Source organism: Lipophrys pholis (genome assembly GCF_963383615.2).
Source record: "Lipophrys pholis genome assembly, chromosome: 4".
In the NCBI taxonomy this organism is placed as follows: domain Eukaryota; kingdom Metazoa; phylum Chordata; class Actinopteri; order Blenniiformes; family Blenniidae; genus Lipophrys; species Lipophrys pholis.
In genome coordinates, this window is record NC_137637.1 from 7050797 (window position 1) to 7072228 (window position 21432).

At 43.1% G+C, this 21432-nt stretch overlaps 1 protein-coding gene across 1 annotated transcript in view; it reads right to left on the reverse strand.

Annotated features, from left to right (window-relative positions):
• Nucleotides 1-21432, reverse strand: part of epha8 (eph receptor A8) — a gene marked incomplete at its 3' end in the record, with an annotated part of 205090 nt that overhangs the window by 32357 nt on the left and 151301 nt on the right. The window contains exons 7-8 of the mRNA XM_080461821.1: nt 13548-13703; nt 12943-13377 (exon numbers count right to left, since the gene is read on the reverse strand). Coding sequence (XP_080317947.1) covers nt 12943-13377; nt 13548-13703 — 591 coding nt within the window. The remainder of the gene's footprint in view (nt 1-12942; nt 13378-13547; nt 13704-21432) is intronic.

Genomic DNA, 21432 nt, shown 5'->3' on the forward strand with positions numbered 1-21432 from the left:
TCAGTCCGAAAAATTGGGAAAACTTTGAAAGTGTCTCCAAGTGCAGTTGCAAAAACCATCAAGCGCTACAAAGAAACTGGCTCACATGAGGACCGCACTAGGAAAGGAAGACCAAGAGTCACCTCTGCTGCGGAGGATAAGTTCATCCGAGTCACCAGCCTCAGAAATTGCAGGTTAACAGCAGCTCAGATTAGAGACCAGGTCAATGCCACACAGAGTTCTAGCAGCAGACACATCTCTAGAACAACTGTTAAGAGGAGACTGTGTGAATCAGGCCTTCATGGTAGAATAGCTGCTAGGAAACCACTGCTAAGGACAGGCAACAAGCAGAAGAGACTTGTTTGGGCTAAAGAACACAAGGAATGGACATTAGACCAGTGGAAATCTGTGCTTTGGTCTGATGAGTCCAAATTTGAGATCTTTGGTTCCAACCACCGTGTCTTTGTGCGACTCAGAAAAGGTGAACGGATGGACTCTACATGCCTGGTTCCCACCGTGAAGCATGGAGGAGGAGGTGTGATGGTGTGGGAGTGCTTTGCTGGTGACACTGTTGGGGATTTATTCAAAACTGAAGGCATACTGAAGCAGCATGGCTACCACAGCATCTTGCAGCGGCATGCTATTCCATCTGGTTTGCGTTTAGGTGGACCATCATTTATTTTTCAACAGGACAATGACCCCAAACACACCTCCAGGCTGTGTAAGGGCTATTTGACCAAAAAGGAGAGTGATGGGGTGCTGCGCCAGATGACCTGGCCTCCACAGTCACCGGACCTGAACCCAATCGAGATGGTTTGGGGTGAGCTGGACCGCAGAGTGAAGGCAAAAGGGCCAACAAGTGCTAAGCATCTCTGGGAACTCCTTCAAGACTGTTGGAAGACCATTTCAGGTGACTACCTCTTTAAGCTCATCAAGAGAATGCCAAGAGTGTGCGAAGCAGTAATCAAAGCAAAAGGTGGCTACTTTGAAGAACCTAGAATATAAGGCGTGTTTTCAGTTGTTTCACACTCTTTTGTTAAGTATATAATTCCACATGTGTCAGTTCATAGTTTTGATGCCTTCAGTGTGAATCTACAATTTTCATAGTCATGAAAATAAAGAAAACTCTTTGAATGAGAAGGTGTGTCCAAACATTTGGTCTGTACTGTATGTGTCTAATTATGTTCCTTAGATTGGTCGTATGTGTTGTTACAGTTACTACCAAGTAACTAACGCTAGCTCATGCTAACTTTTACAGGTTTTCATATTATACTGAATTTACTAAGTATATCACTAACCCTCCATAGAGCAAGGTGGCAAAGGAGGTGCTCTAAAGAAAGATCCAGGAAACATGTTGCCTTCATAGCTAATCCATTTGGGTTTGCTAAACAACGACTAGGCCAGAAACGTAGTAGCTGCTTTTCATGTTTGAAAGAGGTCATTGACATACATTGACAACACCTGTAGTAATGCTGCAAGTGGGGAAGAAATAGTGGAATGCAAAGCCTTGATCAGCCCACCAATTCCAACCACTGACTTCAGCACCAAGAGGTGCCCCAAGCTCACTCACCAGCTGTGGAAGATCCTGAGGGTGATCTGGAGGAGAGGAAAGGCAGCCCAACAATGGAGATACGCAGAAGGAGTGTAGGTCCCGAAAGAGGAGAACTCAGTCAGCATAGAGCAGTTAAGGACCATTTTGCAGCTCAGTGTGGAGGGGAAGATATTTTTCAGTATTGTCTCCAAACACCTGACAGAGTTTCTTCAGTAGAACCATTACATCGATACCTCCGTGTAGAAGGGTGGGATTCCATGCATTTCAGACTGCCGAGAACACAGCGGTATGGTAACTGAGCATATTCGAGAGGACTGAAAAAGAAAAGGTGACCTGGCAGTGCTATTGTTAGACCTTGCCAATGCTTTTGGCTCCATACCCCACAAACTGGTCCAAACAGCATTGGAGTAACACCATATCCCAAATACCATTAAGGATCTCATCATGGATTACTATAACACCTTTAATCTGAGATTCACCTCTAGACTCACCACATCTAAGTGGCACCGCCTGGAAAAAGGCATCATCACTGGCTGTATGATCTCAGTGACCCTTTTTTTCCCTGGCCATGAACATGCTGGTCAAGTCAGCTGAGGTGGACTGCAGAGGCCCAGTGACCAAGTCTGTTGTCAGGCAGCCCCGAGTCAGAGTTTTCATAGATGACTTGACAATAACAACCACGTCAGTCCCAGGAAACAGGTGGATCCTAAATGGCTTGGAGAGCCTAATTAAGTTGGCCCGGATGTCCTTCAAACCAGCAAAATCAACGTCATTGGTTCTAAAGAAAGGGAAGGTTACTGACCATTTCTGCTTTGCTCTTCACAGTATTTCAGCTCCCATCAGTTACTGAGAAACCAATAAAGAGAATCAGGAAAACCTTCAATTGCTCCCTGAAGGATGCTGCCTCCATCCAAGCAACCAACAGAGAACTCAAGGGCTGGCTGAAGAGTGTTGACAGATCTGGTCTACCCGGGAAATTCAAGGCCTGGATATATCAGCATGGAATCCTACTCAGGATATTTAGGCCATTATTAGTATATGAATTTTCACTGTCCACAGTCGAGGGGTTTGAAAGGAGGATAAACCTCCTAAGTTGGTTGGGAATCCCAAGAAGTTGAAGCAGCATTACCCTCTATGTCAACAATAACAAACTGACCCTCCCCTTCAACAGCATCAGTGACCTTGCCAGAGCAAGGGAGCTGCTACAATAAAGAGAGTCCAAGTATTCAAAGGTCTCCCAGGGAGGCATTTAGGTGAGGACTGGAAGGAAGTGGAAGGCATGGGATGTAGTAGACCAGGCCGAATCGCAGCTGCTCCACAAAGCACTGGTGGGATCTGTGGCTGTAGGCCGAGCTGGACTGGTGTGATGGACAAGTCCACACGGTGATGGCTGAAGGTGATGCCATTCATTCACCTCACCTCACTTTATTGTTTGTTTTGTAGCCACACCCCAAATATTTCATGTCCACACCACACATTTGATTTATTCCCTTTATGTATAATTTTTTTCTAGTCTTACACTGTTTAAATGAAGTGCACATATTTTCAAATGAAAGACTATCATTGCCACATTTCTGTTTTATTAACTATGTTTTTCTACCTTGAGTTACCATGCTGATGGGAGGAGTCATCCTGCAGTGACAAAAGACCAGAAACCTTTTTGTGCTGATGCCCAATTAATTGGCCATACCATCTCTTGCCATGGCAGAGGGGGTTTTTGAGTTTAGGTAGTTTTCCCCATTATTAGTTTGTGTAGTGTCGTTTGTGTTTCCCCCTTTTGTGTCTTAGGAAACACAAAAAGGAACACAATTAGCAGGACACACAAACAGGTTTGCAGAAATAACTCCAAAACCACAACTCAACCAAGAGAGAGGAGAAACTCAAGAAACTCATCAAGTTCCTTTTCAAGTCTTGACCAGCTGGACACTCTACTGATTGGGGACTCAGTCACCAGGCATGTCAGAATGAGAAAGACTGAAAATCTCACTTTGGCCGACACAACAGTGCAGGAGCTAACAGCGATGTTCCCCACTGTTCTAGTTACATATCACAGCCACATCAACATTGTCATCCATGCAGGCTCCTTCCACATACTGCGGAGCAAGACTGGTTCTGAGGTCCTGAAAAATGACTTTTCACTACTAATGAAGACTGAAGGAGTTCGAGCCCCAACATGTTTTCATTTCAGGCCCCATTCCAACCCTAGGAAAAGGAATTGAAACTTTCTCTCACCTCTCAGCTTTGAATACGTGGCTGACTTCAATATGCTTCTCCAATGGGATAAAGTTCATCGACAACTTCAACCTGTTCTGGAACTGTAAGGACCGCTTCAAACCAGATGGGGCTCATCCGAATATCACTGGATCCAGACTGCTCAGCGCCAACATACATCACGCCCTTGGGATAACACACTCAAGCAGGAGCATTACGATAATCACCAAGGACACTGGCGCTAACAGAGACTCAGGATCCACCGCTCCCCTCTCCGGTGTTCCCGTGCCTCAGATCAAGCAGGGAACCAGAAAGACCTCTCTGAACCAGTCCAGGACCCAGCAACCTCCCCTGCCTTCCCCAATCACACCTGTATGAGAGAGACCCCATGCTGCTTTGTTTAACATACCGGTGATCTCCAGCCGGCAGCATGGTCAAAAGCCTCTCAGTAAGAACAAACATACAGTCACGTTATTTAATCTGACAACAGTTGTGTGTCAGCCTCAGTGTGAACCCAGTGGGACTCATGACACACTCCAATTTGGTTTACTTATTGTTAGGTCTCTGTCGGGCAAGTCACTTTTAATTAATGATATTATTTCTGAGAACAAAAAAAAGATTTTAAGTTTTTAACAGAAACTCTGTTAAATGAAAACAACAGTGCAGCAGCTCTCATTGAATCAGCTCCTCCACCCTTCAGGAGCTCCTCCACACTCAGCGAGGTCAGAGTGTTCAATCAATCAATCAACTTTATTAGTATAGCACCTTTTGTACACTTAATGTAAAACAAAGTGCTCAACACAACAAAACAGTGCGAAGGTACAATAGATAAAATGAACTCACACCACACACACACACACACACACACACACACACACACACACACACACACACACACACACACACACACACACACACACACACACACACACATGCAGACATGCCTAGTGGTATGGAGACATGGCAGGGCACTGAGGACTTAAGGTGAAGAAAGGCCACATTTGGGGGCCGTCCACATTGGGAGTGGCACAGCCTCTAACCACAGGGGGTACTGCCCCACAGATCCCCCCAGCCCGGGCAGACCGGCAAGTATCACAACATATGTGGGGGACCAACCAGGTTCCCATGGACGGGGGGACCCACGGGACCGCCCCACCAGTGGGGAGCGTGGCCACCACCAGTGTAGCAACCCCTGACAGGAATCACTGGAGATAAAAGATTCAGTTAAAAACCTCATAAAAGTAGATAAATAGATAATAGATAAAATAGATAAAAGTAGATAAATAAATATATATACATATACAAAAATCAGTTAAAAAGCCTGATTAAAATGGTGAGTTTTTAACCTTTTTTTAACAACCTCAATGGTCTCTGCAGCCCTGAGGCTCCCCGGCAGGCTGTTCCACTTACGGGGGCCATAGGAGCTGAATTCAGCCTCCCCGTGGGTCTTTGAAGAAAGGAGGTGGAGTAGCTTCTTTGTATAATGACACGTATCAATGCAAACAGCTGTCATATGGAAAGTTTGCCTCTTTTGAACATGTTGCTGTTTAGGTGAACACTTCCTGTCGAGCAATATCAGCAACCATCTACAGACCACACAAATACAATGCAAACTTCTTTCATGACTTTAGCAACCTGCTGTCTGCTGAATGTTTTGATTATGACTCTGTTGTGGTAATGGGTGATTTCAATTTTCATTGTGATAATCCAGAAGATAACAGTGCTGATGAATTTCTGAACATCCCTGAAAATGTTGGACTTTTCCAGGATGTGACAAATTCCACACACAAGGGACACATCTAAGACTTGGTTTTTTGCAAAGGCCTAGATGAGATGTGTCTGTTTCTGACCATTACTTTTTCTCATTTAAAGTCTCTATCTCAGCTGACAGCAGTAGAAGTAAAACAGAGTTGATCAGAAAATGTCACATTGATGAAAACACACGGCGAGTCTTCACTTCATCTTGTAATGATTTTCATCCTATTTCACCATAAAATGAGCCAGATCAAACTGAGAGTCAGTCAGTGGAGCTCAGGCGTTACGACTGGAACACCTGAGCCTCCACACAAAGATGTTCTGTAATCTGGCAGATTTTCACCTGTTAGACTGAGCAGCACTAACCCACATTGTTCATCACCTCAAACCTACAACATGCAGCCTTGACACTCTCCCCACAAAGTTTTTTAAATATGTTTTTAACTGTCTAGCTCCAGATGTACTACAGATAGTCAACAACTCTTCAAAACTCTAAAGACAGCCGTTATCAAACCTCTTTTAAAAAAAGAGTAATCTAGATGCTTCAGCAGTTAGTAATTACAGGCCCATATCAAACTTTTCTTAAGTCAGATTATTGAAAAGGTAGTTTTTACACAACTCAATGCTTTCATGGCACAAAACAATGAGCTAAATGTTTTCCAGTCTGGATTTAGGTCAAACCACAGCACTGAAACAGCTCTTTTTAAAGTGCTGAATGACATCTACATGAGCAGTGACCCTTCCAGAGTCTCAGTTTTAGTGTTACTGGATCTTAGTGCTGCTTTGGACACAGTTGACCACAACATACTGCTGGACCCACTGGAACAATGGTTGGGAATTCCTGGCACTGCACTAAGTTGGTTTAAATCCTACTTGCAAGATCTCAACTATTCTGTGTCAATAGCTAATTATGAATCTTTTATTTAACATCTACATGCTCCCGCTGGCTCAGATCATGGACCATTACAACATCTCTTATCATAATTACGCAGACGACACACAGCTCTATATATCAGTGTCAATGAATGACCACGCCCCCTTATACTGGCTGAGTACATGCATAAATGAAATTAATGAGTGGATGTGTTAGACCTTTTTAAAACTCAACCCAGAGAAAACTGAGCTCATTGTTTTTGGCCCCAAAGAAGAAAGGTTAAAGATCAGTGCTCATCTTGACTCCATGTCACTCAGGACATCAAATCAGGCCAGAAATCTGGGTGGAGTTCTGGACTCAGACCTGAAATTCAACAGCCACATTAAGACAATAACAAAATCAGCTTACTACCATCTGAAAAATATTGCAAGAATCAAAGGATTTCTGACCCAACAAGATTCTGAGAAACTTGTTCATGCATTTATTTTCAGTAGGTTAGATTATTGTAAGGGTGTGTTTACAGGCCTCAGTAAAAAATCTGTCAGACAACTGCAGCTATTCCAGAACACTGAAGCCAGAGTCCTCACCAACACAAAGAGGGTGGAGCACATTACACCAACACACAGAGGGTGGAGCACATTACACCCGGGCTCCAATCCCTGCACTGGCTGCCTGTGCACCAAAGGATTGACTTCAAAATCTTCCTTCTGGTCTATAAAGCTTTGAATGGTCTTGGGCCTAAATCCATCTCAGATTGACTTCTAGAATATCAAACCTCCAGACCTCTAAGGTCCTCAAGAAGAGGTTTACTCAGTGTTCCTAGACTCAGAAACAAACAAGGTGAAGCAGCTTTTAGTTCCTACCTCCTCACCTGTGGAATAAACTTCCTGAACACCTGAAGACTGCTGACACACTCACCTCTTTTAAATCAGGACTTAAAACATTCCTATACGCACAGGCTTTTGAATAAAAAAATTAATCTCTTATCTTATTTATTATGCTTTTCTTCATTATTTATTTTAATGGATTTCTTTAATTTCTTCTAAAACTTTAATGTAAATTTAAAATTGCTTTTATTTCTTTGTAAAGCACTGTGAATTGCCTTGTGTTTGCTCTATAAATAAATTTGCCTTGCATTGCCTTGCCTTGCCTTTAGTTGGTTTTACCACGCCACTATACTGTATATACTCCCTCATGGCTCATTCTGTTAGGTCAGTTGGTTGTGTTAACGTCTCGGTTTGTTAGATATTTTGAGTTTGTTTTGTTGACCTCTTTTATTGTCACAGAAACTTAAGTTTGTATTTTGTAATTTTTTGGGGTAAATAAAAACCCTTTTTCAGAAAAACCTGTTTTCCTGGTTGCCTAACTGCTTGGTCCCTGACAACTGGGAAGCATTAGTACAACCAACTACAGCAAGGCTTGGGGCAAAGAGAGGAGGGACATGGTCCAGAAGTACGTAAGAGCTGGCGTTGAGGAGCTTCGTGCAAGCCAGATGGCAGGGATGCGGCAGTCGGGTGCATGGATCAAATGGGAACAGGCAATGGATCGCAAAGTCATATGGTCTGAGCTGTGTAAGGCAGAACCTTTCCGGATCAAGTTCCTCATACAGTCCATGCATAATGTTCTACCCAGCCCATCCAACCTTTTCTGTTGGAGCAAGGTGGAATCACCAGCATGTCCCTTGTGCCAAGGAAGAGGAACTCTGGAGCACATATTTAGCACTCGTCCCAAAACACTCGGGGAGGGTCATTACCGCTGGCAACACGACCAGGTGCTGAAGCTTATCGCAGAGTCCATCTGTAGTGCCATCGACCTGAGTAAGTGTCACCCACCACCAAGATGCCAGATAGCTTTTGTTTCAGTGGGACATCATTCAAAGCTGCACCCAAATACCCAAGCAGGCCTCCTTGGATCAGCTCGCAACTGGTCGATGAGGGTGGACTTGGTAACCCAACTCAAAGTTCCTGAAGCCATTGTTGAGACAACCCTACCACCAGATATACTGCTGGTCTCTGAAACATCAAAGCAAGTAATCATGCTGGAGCTTACAGTGCCCTGGGAGGAGAGAATCGAAGAAGCCCATGAAAAAATGCAAGAGAAGTACACAGAGCTGGTGGTGGAGTGCCCCAGACGGAGGTGGGCCATGTGCTCGCCCATTGAAGTAGGAGAGAGAGGCTTTGCAGGCAAGTCCCTATGCAAAGCCTTCAGCTTACTGGGCATCACTGGCACATGTAAGAGGAAGGCCATCAAGAGAGCTTCGGAGCTGAGAAAGCCTCGAGATGGCTGTGGATCAAAAGGGACAAACCGTGGATTCATGCTTCTTGGACACAGGCCGGGAACTGATCACTCATAGTCGGGTCGCCTGGGCGAGGGTGTCTGAAGTTGAAAGGGCCACAACACCAGATGAACCCAGGTACTATCACTGATGAAGTGCATCTAGAGATGTATCCTACTGTCAGTAATCTTTGTAGGTTTCTATCTACCTTTAGGAGGGTCAAAGTTAGTATCACTACTAGATAGAGTGGTTATTTCCCTGCATGACGTCATGAAAGGAAAATCTCTGAATCACCTGTATGTGCACAGATCCACGAAAAAGTGGAGCAAGTGACAGAGAGGAACAGACTGTCTTCACTTCTGGGGCCTCATACACAGGCTCCCGTGACAAATTGCTGTTAGAAAACCATTAGAAAGTGAATTTATGTATAAAGTGGGTCCTGGAGCTTTGAAAAGTAGAATAGATCGAAGTACCACAGACAGATATGAGTACAGTTTACTGACAGTTGCAGCTGTTCCAGCTTGTTTTTACAGCTTTTTTGTGCACAACAGCTTTTTTTTATTATCAGCCCAAATTTTCCTAAAGACAGCACTTTTTAAAAGTATTTAAGAACTTGTGCACTGTTGGCATTTAAGGGGAAAAAAAGCAGAGACAGTTATTTATTAGAGGAGTGGTATGGAGTTGTTTTTTGTAATGAATGACTCTGGTATTTCTATTCTTATGTAAATATGACCTTTAGTATTCGTGGCTCAAGGTCAACTCGCAACAATGATGCAAAGTGAACCTAGTCTTTGCTAATCGGCAAAATAAATTAAAATATCATAACTAGTAGAGGGTTTGTGTCAGACGACGTTTGGAGACCCTGTTATGTCTCGTTGCGTGTATTATTGTTTAGTGCTTTATATTGACGTCATTACTTAGTTTAGGTTCATGTTAGGTCTTTTGGTGTCACCTGCATTTAATGTTAAATAAACAAAGTCACTCATGTCTAATCTTGTCATTCACTTCCTGTGTTTTTTTGTCGGTAACTTTTTTCCCTCTCGTTCTGACCCTGACTTCCTCCCTCTGTGTGATTGTCTGTGTGACGTTTCCATGTTTTATCAAGCTTTTGTATTTTTGATCCTCCATCCTCTATTTTTGAGTCTGAGTCCGCACGTTCAGTGTCTGAGCTTGTTATACTGAGTCCATTTGCCACAACTGGCTGTCTGTGCCAGGGAAACAATGACGTACAAGGTTAATATTAATGTAATTCAGCGTTCCAATGTAAATACTTGATTCGCAGTGTTTAATTGATGGAAAGTCTAACATGACCCTTCACTGCTAAGCTTGATGAAAGGTAACGTCTCACACTCTTGGTGTTTTGAAATAAAAGCAGCTTTGTTGGCACCTGCTGAAGAAATGGCTCTTTACTGTTGCATCAATAAACCATTTAAAAGTAGTTACAGTACTTGAATGTTATCTAAAAATGTCTTTAAAACATGAATAAACAATGATGCTTTCAGACTGATATGGCTGAACCAGAGTCATGTTTCTGTCTTCCTGTATCTGATCTGTGCGTTCCTTTAGCAGTGTTGGTCTTTACAGTCAAACAGCCACTAAGTGCTCCTTCAGGTTTACCACCTAGTTGTTAACTGGTAAGTGCATTACTTAATGCTAAGCTAGGAGGGTGAACATTGTTTTTGAGACGACAGCAACCGTGGCACAATGAGAGCCAAGACAATCGACTGAAGAAGGACGTCACATCTAAACAGCCAACGGGGGAAAATGCAACTTTTCCAAAGCACTGCTACTGCGCAGGCGCACCACCGCCGTAGTAGTGGTGCACATGCTCAGGAGCTGGACAATCGGAACAACTTTTCCTCTGAGGTGTCATGACCCCCAGTCCATATTCTCCTGGACTGGTAGTTTTATTTTGACAGCCACCATAATAACAATCAAACTTGGCCGTCTGTCCACGACAATGTGCGTGTTCTCCCATTGTTAATATTCAGAGCCGATCGGTTGCTGCTGCATGTGTGTGTGGTTTCAGTACAAAACAGACACACAGGAAAACAACATAGTTTACAGTGTTTCTGTTGTTTTTGTCTAAATGGATATCATTTTCAAAATGCAGCTGTGGAAACACAAAACTTCTCTGAAAGAAAAAATTATGCATTTTCACTTTGTCGTATGAATGAGATCCTATTCATTATGTAACCCAATAAGCTATGTATGTGTGTGTGTATGTATGTATGTATGTATGTATGTATGTATGTATGTATGTATGTATGTATGTATGTGTGTGTGTGTGTGTGTGTGTGTGTGTGTGTGTGTGTGTGTGTGTGTGTGTGTGTGTGTGTGTGTGTATGTATGTATGTATCTGTAAGCATAATGTATAAATATTTCCATTCTTAAGGGTTGATTCTTAAATAATTCTCCTAATGGGGCAACATGTACTTCATTAATGTTATCGTCTCTAATTCACACCACCTGAACTCAAGGTCTGTGTCTTTTCTTTCAGTTGTTGTGTGTTTGACATAAATCAATTTGGTCTCTGGTCAAGTTTGAATTCCAGCTCAAAGTCTGGAATCCAGCAAAATAATTTCTCTAAATTTCAAACCCTTTAATACCTCATGAGTACATTACTATTAGAGCATACTCATGAGTTGTCTCAGGAAACGGATATCACTGTTTAACAAAGCTGCGAATACATTGGAGTAAGTTCTTGCAGAAGATTATTCTCAGTCTGAGTTTTAAGATGTTTCTACAGACAAAATCATCTCAGATTATGATCATCAACAACATATCCTGTTTCTACATTGCTTGCATCCCATAATTTCCAGACTATAAGCCGCAACTTTTTCCACACGCTCTGAACCATGCAGCTTATAAAAGGGCACGGCTAATTTATGGATATTTACGGGTTAACAGGTTTCATGCCGCCAGATTCTACTTTCACATGTAGATGCATGCTGTTTTGAGCCTCTGCTTCTCCAAAACCTGCCCTCAAAGTGATATTTCTGCTCTTCATGACCTCGTCTTGTGCTTCTTTCTGCGGTCAAGAACTGCAGCAGCTGAAGGCCGAGAGTGATGCGTTCAGGTGCATCACGTAAATCCGCCCTGCTGGACTACGTGGCTGGGAAATCTTCCTCCTCAGAATCACAATCAGCAAATAACCGATAAAATACTTTGTCAAGAGAGATAAAACCCTGTGATTGTGTGTGGGTCTCTCTCTCTCTCTCTCTCTCTCTCTCTCTCTCTCTCTCTCTCTGTCTCTCTCTCTCTCTCTCTCGCTCTCTCTCTGCTGGCTTCTCTGCAGCAGGCGAACCATGCGCACGCACGCGCGCGCACACACACACACACACACACACACACACACACACACACACACACACACACACACACACACACACACACACACACACACACACACACACACACACACACACACACACACACACACACACACACACACACACACACACACACACAGTGCTGTGTGCAGGAATGTCCAGCACTATGAAAGACAGATTTGCGTTCCTGCCTTGTTACAACATAGACACCTGCGGCTTATAGTCAAGCGTGGCCTATATATGTACTTTTTTTTTCTTTTTAAATTTTGCGGGTGTGGCTTATATCCAGGTGCGCTCATTAGTCTGGAAAATACAGTAAAAGTTGAAACTACAGTTTTTTAAAACTCGTCCTGCACTACTTTAACTCGAAATGCGCAACAGGACAAAGAGATAGTAAAATCCGACAAGCCTGATAATCTGGTTTAATATTATATAGTCTCACAGGGTTGCATGTCCAATGAAATACAGATATATTTTGCATTTGCAAAAGGCAAAAAGCATCCCTGCTTTACATTTTTACCATCCCGAGGGAGTCATTTCCAGAGATGAAACCAGAACCCTGGACATCATACAGATAATATGCCATGGCTTGATGGTAAATTTATGGTAAAGACTATGAACTGTGTGAATATTTTATGAACATGTGTCCTATAGCTCCGATTGTATGAGAGAAATTTGTTGTTATCTTCACTCTTTGATGTCAATTTCTGTATAGTAGTGTGATGGCTTTGTTGCTTTGTGTGTCAACATCTGGTTTAAACAGTGGCCAAGGCTGTGAAGTGACTTATATTATAACAGAAACATTCAAACCAAGGTCACTGGTTGACCTTTCCTCCATCCAGGCACTAGACCACAACCAATACATATCATATGGCAAATTTTTGGGGAGTTATCACATTACGAATACAGTCAGTAGTAATTTGCATAAAAGATGTAATAATGTGCAGCTTGTTGTGAACCCTACCTGCCTGGTTAGTCGTGATGTTGACCAGAGCGTAAGGCGACGGCTCGTTGCTCAGGTGAGTCACGGCGTTTGTGGCCTGGATGCGGAAGGAGTAGTTGGTGTGGGCCACCAGGTTGAGCACCGTCACCCAGGGCTCCTTGAGTCCGTTCTGTCGGGGGACGAACCGAACTGCCGCCGTGCCCAAGCGCTCCACCATGCCCCCTCCCCCATTGCCAGCCCCTCCTCCCACTTTTCCTCCGCCCGTGCTCCCGCTGCCGCCACCACCCGGCGAGGAGGAGCAGTCCTCGCAGGGGCCACCTTCCCCCAAGCACTTCAGACACATCACGCCGTACTGCAAGTCGCTGCGGCCGCCGGTGTCCAGAGGGCGATCCCACTCTAAATTCACCGAGGTCCCGTTGACTGAGGAGATGACGTTCACCGGAGCAGATGGAGGGCCTGAAGAAAAGAAGGAAAGAGATTCCAGTTCACTGCCAGGTTTGATCATGTCTAAAGAAGAAAATTGGATTTTTGGAGGCTTAGATAAGCTCAGGCACACTGTGTATTTGTGTGCACTTCATCTTTGGAGGCCTGCATGGGATCGGGTTGTATGGTTTGTCTGCGCTTACGGGAGCACGAAGCCGCTGGCGGGTCATCGGCTGCTCGGTAGTAGTTGGAGTCACAGGGGCAGGAGAGGGCAGCTCTGGTCTCCGAGTGACTGTGCTGAGGACATTTTCCACACAGGCCATCGCCTGCCACCGGCTTATAAAAACCCACCTCACAGGCTGCAGGGAGAGAGAGAATAAATAGAGTAAAAATAGGGCTTGCAGTGAAGCTGCACTCCCATAATCACTCAGACCAGGATAAAATTCGGAGAAAGTGCAGCCAGAAAGGCATGAATCACACTCTCATAGCAAGCTGTGCATCGCTTCAACTTTCTCAAAACTGTGCCATCTTCTCTAAAGCATTCCTTTTACCCCCCCCCCCCCCCCCCCCCCCCCCCCCCCCCCCCCCACACACACACACACACACACACACCACCTCATCCACCAGCCCTTCATCAATCTATGTATAATTACAGGCCTTGTAACCGCAGAGACCACAGAGCAGGAGATGAAAGTCCTACTTCTTTCTGCTCAGATTTGGGCTGAAAAGGCGCTGCACTGTTGATACTCCCAGAGAGACCATCAGAATCCAGACCGTGTTTCAACCAATTCAGCTCTTCTGATACATATTCACTTTTAACTCTGCACTGATTAATAATAGAGGGGGCTCTGATAAATATATTCTCTTTCCAGGCGGTTAATAGGCTTCTGCTATGGTAAATGGGGCAGGGGTAACACACGCACGCACACACACACACACACACACAGTTGATGTTTGCCCTTCCTCACGGGGTGATTTATGCCGTGTGTTGGTTTACAGACGCAGCATTAGCCCAACGTCTCCTTGTTAAGCTTATAGGAGCCACTTTAGGTGTTTAAACTTCAAAAGGTGCAGATAAAGAGACCATGAAATTGGATGTCCAACTGCAGCGGAAGTTTTAATAAAGCGAATATTTAAAATGTATTCAGGATGATTGGCTGAGACATTTTTAAGACACACCTAAAAATGGAGTGAAACCCTCACAAGCCTTGGTAGTACACATGCAGAAATTCAATTGTAACGCTTGTGAAACAGTTACACTCAATTGTATGATGGATAATATGAGACATCAGTTTTAACAGATTGTCATTGGAACCTGCTGTAAATGCCCTCATTACAGTGACCATGTACAATGCCAGTGTGGCATTTAATCTTTGATTCCATTTCCACCTGCTGACAATGATCACCTGATTTATTGGGATTTCCATTAACTCTCAGAAGAACGACTCTTCTGTGTGTGGCGTTGAACAGAACTGTGTTTATTGACTAGTATGTATTCTAAAATACCTCCAAACTATCTCAATACATGGAAAGAATACGAAGCATTAGTGATGATGGGTCATTTGGGGCAGGCGGAGCTGGGCCCCCCGGTGTCACCAAAGAAATGCAAGTAAAGTATGTTATTATTTCTTTAGGAATATCAGCATGGTGGCTCAGTGGTTAGTGCTCTCGCCTCACAGTGAGAAGGTTGTGGGTTGAAGTATGGAACCGGGGCCTTTCTCTGGGGAATTTGTATGTTCTCTGTGTGTGTGGGGGGGGTTTCCTCTCACATTCTAAAAAACCTGCTTCGTGGGTCCCTGTGCAAGACCCTCTCTTCCCCCTGAGCGCTGCTCTGTGTGGCTGCTACTGATGGGTCAATCCTGGGGATTAATACTGTGCTATAAAATCAAATACTTCAATGTCGGTGAATACAGCTTTGTCCTTAATTATAATTCATCATATAATTTGTGTGAGGACTTTACTTCCTGGTTATTGGTCTCCTCTTGCCGCTTCAGGCTGTTGTTTCCATTTCACACCGCTGTTTATATGAGTGGGGGTCGACCCTCTCTCACAATGCAGTGTGTATTGAATGTAGTAAAATGTGAGTACGCATGTTAATAGTGTGGCTATATTCATTGAGATCACATGATCTTCATGTCATAAATCAGGGAAGGCCGTGAGCTTTCTTTGCTATGCTGTCACTCATAAGCCCACGCCCTTCTCAGTCAATGCCACACCCCCTTCACCGGCATAGGGCCACAAGTTTAAAAAAATGCGATTTGAAAGTGAAAAAAAGTTTTCGTAGTGAAAAAAAATTAATCTTTGAATGTGAAAAGTAATACGATCCTAATCTGAAAACAAAATACCACCTATTAAAAAAAGTATAAGATTAAAAAAGTCTAATAAATTATATCATCAAAAGATTTCCAGAGCTGGATCAAAATTATATTTAAGTTGAAAAAAACCTTTCATACAATTATTTTTATTTTGAATACAGCGTTTTTATTTTTATCTTTAATTCAAGATCAAACCATGAACAACCAGCAGCAGCCACTAGTGGCCCAACATGACAACGATGTCGTTTTCAGTGTTTCTGCATTTGTCGTGTAAACGAGATTCATTGTCATGATGTTGTCATTCAACTGTGGAACTTCAGACTGAAAAAGCAAAAACAATTGTGTGTAAAGGCAGTCTAAATTTCAGATATTAGAAGAAATAACCATCACTTTAAACACGGTTTAGAACCATGATTAACTTCATGCTTTGTATATTGTGAATATAGCAGTATGAGGCAGCTTTTCACTTTTTAAAATGTGTCTGATATCTGAAGTTTAATTTTGTCATAAAGGAGCTTCAAGCAAGTCATCAATCACCGGCTTCTCACTTGACGGCATCATAACCCGTTTTTTGGAGTTCCTTAAAGAACACAGTGCAGACAAACCTTTATGTCTGCGGAAAAAGAACGACTAGTTTGTAAAAGCTGAAAACTATGTAAATGGAGGCTGCATATATTTCAATAAGTAGCTTCATGGCATAACTTACTTATATAAAATGTTCTTTTTCAAAAGAGTGTGAGGTTTAATTACTGAGGATGCCAGTTCATTGAACCATGAGGTAGTGATCAATCACTGGTGTCCCACTAGTACTTGAATTTATTGGTTTGTGTGAGAATATCACTGCCGGTCATCAGGATCTGTTGACGCAGGGGGGCAAGGTATTTCTTGCACAGGTGACTTTAAAAAAAAAGACTGCTCTAACCCCTTAAGGTTTAGGACCAATAAAATTCCTGTTGTTTTGAAAAACTCCTCATTCTCATTAAGATAAATATGATGATGGCATAATGAGGATGAGATAAACTGAAACACTTCTCTTTGTATTATCTGCCTTCCCCATGTAATGTATCGTCATGCATGACAACCTCCATGACAATGAAGTTGAATCAGTATGTCTCTCAGTAGGGACGGGAATTGATACGATTTTTCCAATTCCGATTCAATTTTCGATTCTGCTTAATGATGTAATTCTTTATCGATTGTCATTTGGAAAAAAGAAAACAAACAGTTCGTTTCGCATCAACTTTGTTTAGTTTAGAAAAATAATACAAAGCCAACAGTGAGGTCGTCACAGGCCAATGGCCTGGGGCTCCTCGATGGACAGCCAGGCCGTCCCCAGCAAGTCCTGAGCAGAGGACAAGCTAACGGTGGTGCTGCTGCTGGGTTGAGATTCACTCTGGAATGGTTAAAAAATACGACATTCAAAGCTATCGCTGCTGTGTGCTAATGTTTGTCCATGTTTAGCATGTAGCATGTAGCATGTAGCACAACTCGGAGTAAAATCCTCCTGAACCACTGAGCTGTTAAACTACTGAGCAACATCGGGGTAACTCTGCTGGTCCAAATGTCTCTGGTGATTAAGTTGCTGATGATTAAGTTGCTGGTGTTGGATGAACTTTCAGTTTCCTTCTCTTGATATTTTACCAGAACATAATTTACAGTCCGTCTTACATTTGTCGTTCTCATTAATATTAAAGAATCTTCAAAACTGCAACATCACTCAACCTCTCGTCTACCTGCTGCTGATGTTGCTGAGATATGACATCACGTAGTACTCACAAGGTTGTATCAGGCACCTATTGCAAGTAAAAGTTTTCCATGCAGTAGACGTGATACCCGATACTGGTTTTGTCGCATCTCTAGATAATAGTGTGCTTTTTCATATCTTCACCTGTTTTCTGTATGAGGGCAAGTTGAAAATTAAACTGTCGACAAGGTTTAGCTTTGAAACCATGTTACTAATTAAATTGATGCGTTTTTCTTGTCAGTATGACAGCTAATTGTGTTCAAGGTAATTTCACAGGGATTGCAAATGTGTGTCTCACAATAAATATATGAGTAATTAGCACTAATGTGTTTATCTGACTCAGTGAAAACCGGAGATACCCAGGACACATGCAGGAGGAAGAGAACTTTCCGGTGGGCTGAACCCACCGCAGCGCCGGGAGCTCTGGGTGGGTGAAGCAGTGGGTGGAGGATGGGGAGGAGGAGGAGCAGCTTGCAGTGTTGCTGTAATGGATTTACCAGCTCAACTTCTTCCACTGTTTACCAAGAAATCTCTGCTCAGACAAAAACACCCTAATTTATTTACAGACACGGGGCCAACATGCCTACAAACCCAGAGGGACTTGCAGTGTTTGCAGTGCACATTTAGAGCATATTGAGAGATTTCACACTATCATCCTATAGGTTCACCACTGAAGCACAGTCCAATGACTCTGCTGTGGCATCATGAGATACCAGCTGTGAACAACAGCCATGAAGTAAGAAGCTGTTTGAAGCTTTTTAAGTAGATTTATTCCATTTGGGCCTGGCACCACATGCTGTAAGCAAGTCAGTGATACACACAATGCCCTTGTTGGTGCTACATATATTATTTGCAGTTATCACACTGCTGAAGCTTTCTTACCTGCAATATTAATGTGAAGAGACAAATTCAGAAATAAAGGCGGATCCAAGCTACTGATCCTGGATGAAAAATTTAGTTTGTAACTTTTTTTTATTCTGCTTTTGTAAATGGCCACAACGTTTTGATAAATATAAGTTGGTGTTAGTTAGCTTCGAGTAGCTCCAAGTATGAAAATGTAATCACTGAAAGCTCTGTGCTGAAAAGCCATGATGGGAAAATAAATTTGATGCAGATTACATTGAAATGTCTGGAGGGCATGTCAGAGTGTTAGCATCAAGTGTTTCCAGCGCTGCACGCTGAAGCTCTGCCGTAACTCACCAACAAGTCAAATCAGGGTTAAATTTTCATGTGACTCTACAAAGAAGGAAGCACAGCCTTTTGTTGATTTGCATTACATTGTGTAGCTGTTGTAGTTGTTTGAAAATGAACAGAAATGGGAAACACACCGAATGAAGTCGCCCACACACCTGCATTAAAGATGCTCCGATACGTACATACGACAGTGTGCAGCACTATGGAGGAACAGACTGGAGGCCATGGCGTCCCCGTCATTCACTCTCCGAGCCCCCGCAGGAGCCGTAAACTATTTCTATTTGAGCTATTCATCCCACACCGCGTTCTCTCCTTTTTTATCCCATTAATCCCTCCATCCCTTGATGTTTTTTTGTGGGAGCCCCTGAGTTGAAAAGCAGGTCACGATAAACATCGGAACAGCTCGTTTATCAAGGAGAGAGGTGGCGGGCGCTTTGAAGTCTCTGACAGATTCACAGGGAGGGTTACACACACACACACACACAGGCGCAAAGGTTATGGTAATGTAAGACACACGTAGACGTGCACATGGGTGCGGTTGGTGTTGGATACAGCCACAGTAACCACACACACCCAACACATAACATGAGTTCATCAACACACAGGTGGAGATGCAGGCAGGGTGCAGGCGGTCTGTGTCAAGACCAGCAGAGATAACCTTTCACTTCACGTTTCATGTGGCACAAATGGGAAATATAAAATGGTAACATCCTCATCAAAGGATGTGATGAAGCTGAAAGACCATAAACTGCCCAAGGAACCTGATTAATTGGCAATGTAACAAATAGTTCACTCTGAGCCTGCCTCACCCTGCTTTAAACAAAGAAGATAGAAAACCTGATATCCTGCTACACTGTAGTTGAAGGGTGTCAAATGTATGGCCCATGGCCCACTAGAGAGTCCAATCCGGCCCACAAGATGACATTTTCCTTCTGTGTGAAATCTGATAGTAACTGCAATGTATCTATTTGACCACCAGGGGTGCACTTCAGTCTGTATCATGTGGTGGGTCAGTTCAGGTGGTCAGGATTAATTAATTAATCTTTTAAGCCTTTGAAGACATACATGTTGAAATAAAAATCCACTGTGATCTGTAAGTTGTAAAGTACCTGGTGAACTGATGCTTCATTTTGCTGAAATTTTAGTTCTTTTATTCAGTTCTCAGGTTTGTCAGGTCTTGTCAAAGGATAGTTCATTAAATATAAACTCCCTAATGATATATTAATACTTTGTTCCACTAAAAGAAAAACAGAGATTTAGAGTTCCACTTATTTATATATTATGATGTATTTTTTTCCTCGTCCGGCCCATTTGAGATCAAATTACGCTGTGTGGCCCCTGAAGGAAAATGATTCTGCATTGTCATGTTGTTCCAAGCACACTTCCCCACACAGCAAATATGTCCTGTTCGATTCCAGGCAAGAGGGCCGTTTAGTGAATGTCTTGTGTTCTGCAAGTACTGACGTTTCCTCCAAAGTCTAAAAACATGTATTTGAAGTAAGTGTAAATAGTGAACGTGTGTGGACCACTCTGTGTGTTTGCAGGAGGTGGACGCCGTTCCAGACCGGCCTCACACCACCATGAGATAAACACCCCATTTACACCACAACATTTCAAGTGAAAACGCATTGTTTTTGTGTTTGTGTTTGAGAAAAGTGTGTAAACATGTAAATGGACCCCCAAAATCGTTTTCACTTTAAAACGCTGACGTGTTGATGAACAAGGCCATTTACCAGTCTGTGCAAGTAAGTTTCTAGCTTGTTCCTGGCACAGGGTTGCTCCAGTTAGTGTCGCACTCATGCTCTGGTTATGTCGGCCCCTTCCATATGGGATCATCCTCACTGGTGCCCAACATATTATGAGAAGCAGCATATTAAAGGTTGAGGTTTAAACAATGTCCAGCACCTGTCGCCACCTTGTTAACTGGCTCCTGATGTTTGGCTTCATGTTCATCCAGCATGTTCCTCTTGTTTCCTGAAGCCTCCTGTGGTGATGCAGAACTCAACGTCAACACTCAGAGCTGAATATGTCACCTTCAATAGAATAAAACCATTGTTTCAGTCCATGTTCCATGACAGCACAGTGAATGTGGAGCTTCATTCAGTGTTCACTGGCAACTGTTAGGATCTATGTTTTGGTGTTTTTTTTCTTTTCTGCCTTCTGTGTTTTGTGTTGCCAGCCAAGTATTTCCCAGCCAAGCACCTGCCAGCCATCAGCACTGATTGCCACTTCCACCTGCTGCAGAATAAATACTAGTTCTCTGCCTCACCGTGTCACCAGTTTGCTGTTGATGGAGTAACAACTCAGCCGAATAACCTGTCTTCACATGGATTTCTATGATTTTGCCAAAACCCTCCCCAACTAGTTTTTCTTTTACCTCTTTCAAGCCATGTCACACTCACATACTCTACGTCTATCCATCTAGAAGCAACACAGATCAAGGTCAAGGTCAAGGTGACTTAATTGATACCCGTATGTAGATTTTGTGCGCAGCAGAGAGGGCATCTGACAGTACATACACATATATTAAAACGCAGGACAGTAAAAGACAGTAGGGACACAGACAGAGACGGGCACTCACAGACTCACTGACAGGTTAAAGAGTGAATCAATCAATAAATCAATAAATAGAAGGAGCCACCAAAATACTATTATGACAACTTGTTGATACAGTTGGAAAAGGAACAATAAATAGATAAAAATCTGGTCGAAATTCATTACTAAACAACACCCAAGAGTAAAGTGCTTTCAAGATTGATTTAAAAAGGAAATGGCAGCAGGAACAAAGCTGCTCCTGTAGCGGCTCCTTTTAATTTTTGGAGCTTTAAATCTCTG